At 48.8% G+C, this 11481-nt stretch overlaps 1 protein-coding gene across 8 annotated transcripts in view; it reads right to left on the minus strand.

Annotated features, from left to right (window-relative positions):
* Positions 1-728: 728 nt before the first annotated feature.
* CDK5RAP2 (CDK5 regulatory subunit associated protein 2) overlaps positions 729-11481 on the minus strand; it is a 208699-nt gene continuing 197946 nt past the window's right edge. For 7 of the 8 annotated variants that reach the window (XM_006155484.3, XM_027774561.1, XM_027774562.1 and 4 more), the window contains 4 exons: positions 11346-11481; positions 4487-4613; positions 1382-1428; positions 729-823 (listed from right to left, as the gene is read on the minus strand). The exon at positions 11346-11481 is cut by the window's right edge and continues 1 nt beyond it. In XM_006155484.3, the coding sequence (XP_006155546.1) occupies positions 767-823; positions 1382-1428; positions 4487-4613; positions 11346-11481 (367 nt within the window). In that variant the 3' untranslated portion in view covers positions 729-766. The remainder of the gene's footprint in view (positions 824-1381; positions 1429-4486; positions 4614-11345) is intronic. The other variant, XM_027774565.1, reaches the window with a different exon arrangement.

Genomic DNA, 11481 nt, shown 5'->3' on the forward strand with positions numbered 1-11481 from the left:
GCTGACCCATCTCCACAGCAGACTGACCTTACATTTAGGAATGCAACTGGGGGACAAAAAAAGAACTCCATGTTACAGTGTACCTAACTTCAAGTTTGCCCACACCGGCATGTATTAAAATGAGGTACAAATTTATTTCACCCGAAAAGAGCACAGATGCCCAGAGCCCAAGCAGGAGGAGTCTGTATTGACCACCCACCCACCAGGCCTCACTCTGCCCTCTCCTACACTCTGGATAGCACCCTCAGAGGGCTGTCCCACAAGGTGCTGGTGAGACACCATGCAAGCCGGACCCTGTCTGGACACCTGGAGCCCAGGGCAGTATCTGAGAGGTAGTGTGTCTCCTGAGGCCCTGGTCTGTCCCAGTTGGGAGGTTGGGACTCAGGCTTTGAGGATCTATGTGAATCATAAGTTGAAATGAAATGAGTCATTTAATGAGACGCCCCACACTGCAGCTCTGGCTGAGAACTAAGCGAAGCTGGGGGCGGACGAAGCCCATGACGTGTGCAGCCTTGGCTCCAGGTGCCCCAGATCCAAGACGCAGCACCTGAGCGTGCCGGCCTTCTGAGCGCCTCGCCGCAGAGCGCTGAGCCTTTCTGACAACAACTCTTACACAACTCTTGGACAGACAACATTAAGGGAAAAAAATAGATGTCCTTTGGGCAGACAGGCCTTTCTTCCTCAATAAATAGGAACCACACTTGGAACAAAGAGGCCGCGTGAGCTCAGTAGGGGAAGTAGAAGCTTTATTGGCTGCAAGTTCTCCTCAGGAGCCTGGTCTGCTGGGACTGGATGTTCCCGGATGAGCACCCCCAGGCCTAAGCTAGGAAAAGGGAGGCAAAATAGGACAATTTTAGGTCCAGTGGAGAGTTTTCTGAAGTCAGCTCCCAGACAGAGTTAAAGCGAGATCGTTGTTCTGAAATTGCTTTTAAAGACATACTGTTTGATGAATAAATATTTACAGAACAAAATGGCAATGAGATCATACTGCGTTCATTTATCCAAGAGGTGCTTATCAAATGCCTACTATGTGCTAGGCACTATTTGCTGAACTTCTCTCTGGTAGGAACGGCGTATGGATTTTGGGAACACCCATGATGAAACGGAACCTCCTGGCACTGCTGCAGACACACAGTTACTTGTGAAGGACACGTGCTCTGGCCTCACCTTCAAATGCTTTTCAAAAGAGGCACTTGTCGGGAACCAGCAGTTAGCGTAATGGCTATGTCGCTGGACTCCCACGTAGTCGACCGCGGGTTTGTGTCCCGGACCCGGTGGCTTAAAACTCACGCCGGGCGCGTGTGGTGGTCCTGCACCCACCCGCCCACCCCACCCCAATATGGCTTCCAGTGGGGGAAAAAAAAATTTAGAGGGCCATTACCTCCAGGTTTCCTCTGGCCTTCCGAAGGATTTTGTGGGTCACAACCACTGAGGAAAAAGCAAGGAAAAGGGCAGTTAGAGAGGTGGATGTCCAGGAGGGCAGCATGAAAGCCAAGTGCAGGGAGGAGGGTTTGGGCCGCCCCCTGGGAATCTTCTGAAAACAGACGCTGTGAGACAGGCAGTTTGAACCGCAGGAGAGTGGCTCAGCCTCTAAGCAGGCACCAGGTCCTGCGCCGGCTGTCTCTGCCAGCTCTGACGAGGGAGAGGAGGGAGACGGAGCCACCAGTGAGGAGCTTGAGGGGCACTGGCCAAGAGTGGGCGTGGGGGCACAGTCCCATCGATACCCCAGGACCAAATAACCCATAGAGGTGGGCCAGAGTCCTCGCTGAGTCCCCACCTCATAGCAACACAGAGGGCAGACTGTGCTTCGTGTCTTACAGAAGTTGGCCTCAAGGCCCTGAAGGCCAACTGGCTGCCCACCTCTGTGGGCCGGGGACAGTGATGGTGCAGGGCAAGCTGGAGCCTGGGCCTGACCAGAGCCTGGTGTTCCTTGGTTTCCTGAGCCCTTTGGGAAGCAGCTAGGAGAAGGAAGTGCTCCCTGCTCCAAGCAAACCCGAGGCCCAAGTCAAATTTCCACACAGTAGTCCTTCCAGCAGGCTCCTAAGGGGAGACGACCAAGCATACTTCCATCTCCTCCGCCTGCCCTTCTGAGTGCAGAATAGCCCAGCACGGTCTCCCTGGGCGAGCCACTTTCCTGCCTGGACAAGAGTCGGGGGTGGGTTTCTTGGGACACCCTGAGCTGTGCACTGGGAAGAGTCCCCACTACCGGGATTCCCAGGGAAGTAGGAGGGCCCTGTGCTCAGGAATAGAAGAAGGGAAGGTGCTTCTTCCCTCGATCTGCTCTTGCCCAACACCAGCTCCAGCAGCACAGTAAGCACTGCCAAGCAGATTTCTGAGCCCGACTGATGTGTCCTAAACAGGCTTGACCAGGGCCAGGGACTGAGCTTACTCCCCCACCCCCAGCCCCTCGTGCGGCAGATACTAGGTTCCTGGAGTTAGGAGACATGACTCACACCAGGTCCACATGGCTCAGTCCCCGCTGTGGCCATCCAGGGGTTGGCAAGGACGAGAATGGCCTGGGTGGTGTCCACCAGGTGACAGGTGATTGCTGACTGTGGACTCACTAATACCCCTCCCTACCGGGCAGGATTACTGCCTTCACTTTGCAAATGACACCCTGAGCCTCGGAAGTAAAGCGGGTGGTCCAGGCTCACCACCAGGGAACAGCAGTGTCCTCAGATCCCGCTGCGACACCCTTTCTCCTTTGTCCCTGTGGAGTCTGGAAGCAGGCACAGTGTTCATTCCACCAAGGCAGGGCCTGGCCTTGGCCCTGTTCTTCCCTTCACCATGTGGGGAGGGAGAGAAGGGGACACTCCCAACCCCAGCAGGCCTCCCCACTGCCTGATGGTGGAGGTGTCCCCTGCCTCCTGGCCTCCCCATGCACAGCCACAGGACTTTGTAACACACAAACGCACCATGTCAGCCCTAGAGCCCACCTTGAGTCCAGTCCATAGGGCTACCATGACCTCGTCTTGCATCAAACGCTTGGCAGTCCTAAGCATTTTCCTGACAGGCTACAAGGCTGTCTGCCAGAATCCTGTTCCCGTCGCTTCTGTCTGAGTAACTCCTGTTCATCCCTGGAGACCCAACTGGTCTCAAACCACCCTGAATCAGAGTCTTGGGCCATCTCGTAGGCAGCCAGGGACACAAGGCACATCATCCGATAGTTAATCTTTGTGTTCTCACTGCCCCCACGCCCACTCCTGGCCGGTGACCCTCAAGCTCCTCGCTATTGGCTCCGTCTCCTTCCCCTCCCTCGTCAGAGCTGGCAGGCGCAGCCGGTGCAGGACCTGGTGCCTGCTTAGAGGCTGAGCCACTCTCCCACGGTTCAAACTGTCTGTCTCACAGCGTCTGTTTTCAGAACATTCCCAGGGGGTGGCTAAGGAGAACTCCTACTAGGCAATAATCTATGTTCTGTGCCTCTCGGAAATGCCCCAGAAATGCTGGACTTTGATAAGAGACAGTACGAGGCCGGCTGGCCCCTCCAGAGGGGAGAGCGCCAGAGTCAGCAGTTCTCCCAAGACAGGGAAATTGACATGCGGGCCAGGCCAGGCTGAGCTGCCGAGAGGCACTAATGGAAACTCCACTGCCACCTGCTCCCGTGTACACACACACACACACACACACACACGGTGAGGCAGTGCCGAGGGTCGAACTCGATGGAGCCACTCCCACCACGCTGAAATAGCTGGATCACAGTGGGACTGGCCTTGGAAAGCTGCTTACCTTCTCTGACCTTGAGTTTCTACATCTGCCTTGAGAAGTATTTCTCAGCTCCATGCCCTCTTTTGGACCACCCCCCCATCCTAGCCGAGGTCACCTCCTTTCCTGTCTGACTAGGAGTCAACCTCCTGCTTATAGGGGAGCAGATGACAGTGGGTCTTTCCTGCACACAGATGTGACGGGCTGATCCTCTGCTCTACGTGCCAGCAGCCCTGAGCCTGCCTCCGAGGTCCCTCACAGAGCAAGCCCCGGTTCCTGACACCTCCCACCTTAACCTGCCACTGTCAGCTTTTGCTCCATCAATAGGAAACGTTCTTGGATCACCTAAAAGACCTTTTCCTTGCCTCTATCCATGCTGCTCCCTGTCCATGCTGTTCCTAGCCCCCACCCCACCCCCCGTCCCTTCTGACAATGACTACTGCTCCTTTCAGACTCAGCTCCTGCGTCACTTCATTCCAGATGCTCACCTCCAAGGACAGAGTGGTGCCCTCAAGGCCCACTGCAGTACTCCTGCCCTACTACACACATGCCCACTTCCTCCCTGAGGAGATGACAGTCCCTGGCTCCAAGGACCCTTCTACAAAGAACTATTACATAAATGCATTTCTCCATATGGGTCAGAAAGGATGAAGAATGAGAAGAGGCCCGTAAACAGGAGGCGTGATTCCGAGCGGCCCGGCCTCCAAGTGAGTAACCAACCCAGGACTGGACTGTCAGCACTCAGAGCCAGGAAGTGGCCAGCCGCCCCCAAGCACGCACTTACACTGATCAAAGATGACTTTTTCCTGGTGCTTGCTCAGCTGCAAAAGCTTCACAGTGCTTTGCAACTTCTTTTCTTGTTCAAACAATTTTTTGTGCAGTTTGGTGATCTCTGCCTTCATTTCTCCGATCTAAAAAGAGCAAGTTTTAGAAAAATGAACTAAGAATATAAAATGTCATGTTACATAGAAAGAATTACAAAGGCCTAAAATGATGCTGACCCTTACTAACAAAGATACTCGAATAAAAACTAGAAGGCCTCTTCTGCCATCAGATTGGTAAAACAGGACAAACTTCAGTGAGGTGGGAAGCACTTCTGTGAGCACTGGCAGAGCTGTGAGCAGCGAGGCCCAGCCTGAGCACCCCACACAGCCTGCCAACTCGAAGACACACTCAGCTCTTTGACCCAGCAGCCTACACTTCAGCATTTACCCAGGAAGAACAAGGTAATCACAAAAAGATGCCTATATCCAAGGACGTTCATCTTGGCATTGGTGGTAGGAGAAAATAAACAACCTGATTTGTTTTAATATAGATCTAAATAAATTATGTTACGTACAATGAAATAATTATGCACCTATTAAAAGTAATGTGGTAGGGGACAGGATGGTGGCTCAAGATGATCTGTGAGGCAATCCCACCTGGTAAGGTTCCCAATTCAAGTCCAGAGACCTCCCTGGGTACACCACAGAACCTCCTGCTCGCGTCCTCGAGCTGGGTGAGGCTAGGAGTGGATCGCAGCATTGAGACCCTGTTTGGGGGGTGCTGTCTCTTTCTCTTTCTTGCTTGCTCTCTCTCATGGAACATATAAATCCATATATTTTTTTTAAACGATGCTGTAGATCTCTATCTACATCCACAGATGTGGATATCAAGATGTCATCAGAATGTTAATAGCGGTTATCTCTGAGAGAAATGATTCTGAACTGAGCTTTTTAATAAAAACTCTAAAGCTCATTAAAAAAATGCGGTAATGTTTAATCCTAAAAACATATCCATTAGGAGAACCTATTCAGACTTTCAGAGGAGGGTGCAGACGGGTGGCAACATCAGAGTCCCCGACCCTCTCGAGTGAAATACACTATCTTCACCCTCCACCACCTAACCACCTGGGCAGCTCACGGAGTTAGCATCACACCCTTGCACTCAGTAAAACACTCAGGCCACAGGCTACTCTCTGCTCCACTGACACCCCTCTGCTTCCAAGAAGAGCCATGTTGAGTTACGGGGTTATGAGAGTCACTTTAGTTTGCTTCCAAGCTTGTTTATGATGGCTGTACTTGTCATAGAATTACGTAATTTACTTCAGTATTAAGTAAACCCATGGAACGTGTGTGGAAAGAGAGAAGTGATTGCATGAAAACTGACATATGCTTCAGGAAAGACTTGATAAAGCCAAGCCACTAAAAAACACATCTCTGGCAAATTGGGTGTGGGTGAGACAATGACAAAAGATGTGGGAGGAACATGAACATGGTCTAGAAGAATTCTCTATTCAAATTGCTTTGCAAGTGTCTAAGTTTTCTCTTCATCTTAAAGAAACAAAAATTGGAAGTGACAGACATACATTATGGATGTAGTTTATGAAAGAAAGAAGACGTGCAACTCCAATCAGCGGACCCACATTCAAAGAAAAGGCCCTGGTCCTACATCAAAAGAATGGCAAATGAATGCACACTTATCTGTTTTAAGTTAAACTGAAATGTTTAAGGTATGTATCGTGTTTTGATTCCCTTAACCTACTTTTAAGATAACCAATCATGTCAGGTACAAGGACTTCAATGGTTCTTCCCAAACAGATCCTAATTTTAAACATTAGGTTGGCTTTGATTCTCTTCCTCAGCCTAAGAGCCTACAAAGGTTGGAGTTCTGGTCGTGGCTCCATAGCCCACATGTCCCAGGACAAAGTCGCTGCAGTCAGAGCCTTAGCTCCACATCTGTGAACTGAAGTAGTAATTTCCGGTCAACTATCACACTTTCACAGAGTGAGACTCAAGTGAGAGATGACAGAAGACAGCGGGGCGGAGGTGTGGGCCGTGGACAATCACATCCAATTTGCCTGGCTAAGCCCTATTACTCTTTCTAAAGTCAGCTCAGGCATCACCTCTTCCAGGAAGCTTTCCTGGACACACCTTCCCTACCAGGTGCCCACTGCCCTCAGTGTCTTCCAGTGACTGCCTATGTCATGGTGGACTGTCGTTAACGGGTCCTTTTCACCAGTTCGCTTCCCTGCCGCCGACAAGCTCGATTCTTCCTGCTCATCCCCAGTGCGTTTCGCAGACAGGTGCTGTGACACCGTCTGCTGATTAGTGGGTGAATTTTCACTGTGCTCTCCTAAAGCCCTGTACATATTCTATCTAGCACTTCAAACAAAGACTTTAATTATTTATGTGTCTGGTGTTCCCCCAGACTCAAGCCTTCATTTTTATAGGATGAACACACCACGGTGAAAACAGCACGGGCTCCAAAGCACGGCTCTTTGTCTTCCTAGCTGTATGATGTTGGAGCAAGTCGCTGAACTTCTGGGAGTTTCCGTTCCTACATCTAGCAAATGGGAATAATAATCCCTCATTCCCTGAAGGTTTTGGTAAGGGATCAAGTGAGATGCTGAACGTAAGCAGATTGCCTGGCACCTAGCAGGGGCTCGCAAGAACAGCGCCAGGGCACCAAGCGCAGAGCCACCCTACCCGAGAGGCCTCAGACTTCTTCCTTAGGGTTCTCCCTGACTTCTCGGACAAGTTTCTTTGCTTATTTGTGTTCCTTTTTATGATTAAAAAAAATTCTAAAAGTAGAAAAAACTGGAGAGTAGATCCCCAGGTACTCATCTGGCTTTCATTATCAGCTCTTGGCCAAACTTGTTTCACTACATCCCAGCTCACCCTCTCTCTAAGACTATTTTGAAACCAATCCTAGAAGTCAGTTACATCATTTCATCTGTAATATACGTTAGTAAATATCTCTAAAAGAAAACGATTCCTTAAATGATAAAAAGCCACTACAATATTATCATCACACCTAAAAATGACAATGATTCCTCAGTATCACCAAATATGGATGGGCTCAGTGGACACATTTCTAATCGTCTCATCATTTTTTTAAGCAATTTGTTTGACTGAAGATCCCAATAAGATCTAAGGTTTGCATTGGACTGCTATTGTTTCAATTTCTTGAATCCAGTAGTCCTCGAAGCTACCTGAAGGGCTCGTAAAAACAGACTCCTGGGCTTATTCGCAGAGTTTCTGATTCGGTAGGCCTGGTGAGGCCCAAGAACTTGCATTTTTGACAAGTGTCCAGATAAGGCTGACATTTCGGCTCTAGGATCTTTGAGGGACTCTACAAGGCCCCCTCCGGCTTCCCCCTTCTTTTCTTACTTGGATGAAATGGCTCATATTGCATCTTCTGCCCCGCCCTAGACACAGAAGTAAGCCATTTCTCCAAGAAGTTACTGCTCTCAGGAAAAAGGAATCTAGAAGTCACAATTTGGGCATTAGAGGTGTTCACTGGTACTAGATCAGACATCGTTTCCAAAGACATTTACACAGACAGGGTTAGTACATTTTTTAAATAGGAAATATGTCATGAGTTCATACTGATATTTACAACTAAAGTGGAGAATTACGGGACCAGCAGTTGGCGTAATGGCTATGTCGCTGGACTCCCATGTAGTCAAACATGATCTGAATCTCAGACCTGGTGGTTTAAACTCACACCAGGTGCGTGTGCATGTGTGCCCAAGATCCCGAGAGGAGATTGGAGGAGAAGGGATTGCGGTGTGGCCATCCCCCCTAGGGGGTGATTTCTCGCTTTCTGTCTCTCTGTCTCTCTCTGTCTTCCTGGCAAGCGCATGCGCCCTATGGCAAAAACCGGGAAGCGCATGGCCCCTATGGCAAAAACCCCTCAAAAAAAAAAAAAATGGAGATGGGACCAGCAGTTAGCGTAATGGCTATGTCACTGAACTCCCATGTAGCTGACTGCAGTTCAAGTCCTGGACCCGATGGCTTAAACTCACGCCGGGCACGTGTGCGTGCATGCCCAAGATCCTGAGAGGAGAATGGAGGAGAAGGGATTGCGGTGTGGCCATCCCCCCTGGGGGGTGATTTCTCACTTTCTGTCTCTCTGGCGAGCGCACATGCCTTATAGCAAAAACCTCTCCAAAAAAAAAAAAAGAATTATATAGTCTTTATTTTGTTGATTTTACATATATGTATAATTTCTCTTATGATAAAAACCTGTTCCTAGTAAAATTATCAGTTATGTTTCATCTTATCATAGAAATATAATAGTTTCAGAATATCAATACCAAAATCACTACCAGCAATATAACCACTGAAAACAGTTTTATGAACTTTTTTTTGCCAGCTCTTTTTTCTCTTGGACTATTTCTACTAGGATGGTATGGTAAAATCACTGTGTTTTAGTCACTGAAATGTTTGCCTAAGCCTCCAGTGTACATACAGTTGGGTTTGTTTGTTGCATATTGCAATGAATTTTTAGAGGCTGCCTTTTTCCCACTTCAATTTTATTGATTTTGGTTTTGAAGTTTAATCTATAAAACAAGATCTATTCAGAGAAATCTAGCATCTATCCCTGCCCCTCTAATCTCTCCTTCTTACCCCTATGTAGCCTGTTTTGTTTACCTTCCATTAAAAAAGAAGTATTATAAGCAAGTGTACATATATATTCGTATCCCTACACACAACCGTCTTAGGTAAACTGACACATATGCCATGCACTTTCCAGAGCAGTATGTTAAATGCAAAGGGCAAACTAATGACACTCACAGGAAATGCCAGATAGTAAAAACCACTGGGGTTGCCGGGGGAAACTTAGAAATCCGCTTTACACACATTTCACACCGAGCAAAAGGCTCTGTATGAAACACAGGCAGGACAGAAAAGTGGCTAGAGGCAATTTAACACCACACCGGGGGTCTACACCAGCAAGCACATCGGAGCATCCTGGGCCTTTTTCTGGTTCTATAGTTCTATGATATTAAAGTGAGCATAATCAATGACCCAAAACCCTCAGAAAGAAGGGGCCAATTATCAGGAGCACTGAATGGTCCCTGGGCAAATTTCCAAATGGGGGAGGATTGATGTAGCTGCTTTTTTATATGAATGTTTGTATGTGTGTGTGTGTAAATATAACCCATTTTATACACTATGTGTCTATTTAACAGTCACTACTATGTGCCAAGGACAAAAACATTGCTTCCAGGGTCAACTGTTTAGTTCATACATGTCTGCTTTAAAAATCACACAGGGCAGGTACTAGTTTGGGAATATGGAAAGAAATCAATTACTCATTTAAAAAACATGAATAAAATAGACATGGTACCCTGAAGGAAAACAGAGGAAGACAGACATTAAACCAGCAAATATACAATTTGTATTTGTGCAAGGGCTATAATGGAACAGGAGAGGAGAGAATGAGTGATCAGGGCGCCCTCTCTGACTTTGAGGTAACACCTAGGTGAAGACTTGGAAGGTGACAAGGAGCCAGCCAGTCAGGGGGAGAGTATGAGTCAGTCCAGGCAGCCAGACCATCTGGTGTCATCTAAGCCTAAGTCAGAAAAGAGCTCAGTGAGTTAGAAGAAAGGAGAGGCCAATGTGGAACCAAGACCCCTGCCCACCCGGCCCCAACTGAGTAGACAGAATGCAATTCTCCTGTGCAACCAACAGTCATGACCTTCCCTGAGCTTAGTGTAGCCAAACTTCTTCCTCAGGATCCCAAGAGAGAAGCCTCAGAGCAAGACCAGCTGATGGCATGGTGGGTAAGGTGCTGGATCCCACAGGCCAAGTACGTGGTTTGAGTCTTGGACCCAGCCGTTTGAAAGACACACTGGGTAGGTGTGCATGTGCACCTGAAATTCCAAGAGGAGAATGGAGGAAAAGAGACCATGGCATGGCCATACCCCCTCCCGCCCATCCCCCAGTGGGTGGAGGGGAGGGGAGCAGGGTGCTTTCTCACCTTTTCTCCAGTTGGTGCTCATGCCCTATGGCAAAATTAAAAAAAAAAAAAAAAAAAAGCTTCAGAGCAGAGGGGGATGTTGCTGGGCTTGATAGAGCTGAGAGCTGTCAAAAAGGGGTTTAACTAAATGAGGTAATGACAGGGAATGCAAATTTCCCTCCTGCCCTCCCGCTGGCCTTTGGCAAGAATTTGTAGGTTAGATAAATGATGGGGGAAATATCTATCAGGCCACCAAGCAGAGAGTTCTAAGTCATCCTTAACCTACAAGCTCCTCCTTCCTGAGAGGGTCCTCTGATTAGGCAGAGTGGGTGCTCGCCTCGTCCTAGTACTCCACGTATCCCACAGACAGAAATCAGGGGACAGCCTCAACTCTGCCTGGCTCGTGATTTGGAGCCTGTCATTCCTAAGTAGTTAAAACAGATTTTGAACAAGGCCCACTCGAATATGATGATGAAAGCTATCAATAGGAATCAGAAGGTCCAGAGAAAAAGACATGTAAAATGAAAAGGATTTTGAGTAGAAAAGAATGAGCTAGTCAGAGAGGACAAACCGGGACTTAAATCCGACACGATGAATGAATAAACTTTGGATTCAGATACCCAGGCTTTCAAACCAGCCTCATCTCCCTGCATGCTTCCTCATGTGTCGAATGTGGACAGGATTCCACTCACCAAGGATGTGCTCGGAGTGGGATACAGAGGGCCGGGGCTGCAAGTCAAGTTGTGGGTGCTGGGGGACCAGGTATGGACACGGTGAACCATAACAAGCACGTTCCCTCCCTCTGACACATCCTAAACCCAGGGCATATCTGCCACCGCAGTCAGTCCTAGGCTGGACACAGATGAGCCAGAGACACAGACACCCCTGAGCCTCTGAATCATATCACCACCCACCTGCTCACAGTGTAGGGTACACTGGCCACCTGTGGGGAGTGCGACTCTCCAGAGCCGCTTCAGTAACCTCGAGGCCTCTTCCAGGACCAGCTTGGCTGTGCTCACACTGGTGAGGAACTTGCTCAGAGGCGCCTGG

The sequence above is a fragment of the Tupaia chinensis genome, unplaced genomic scaffold (assembly GCF_000334495.1).
Source record: "Tupaia chinensis unplaced genomic scaffold, TupChi_1.0 Scaffold000455_1, whole genome shotgun sequence".
Taxonomy (NCBI): Eukaryota; Metazoa; Chordata; class Mammalia; order Scandentia; family Tupaiidae; genus Tupaia; species Tupaia belangeri.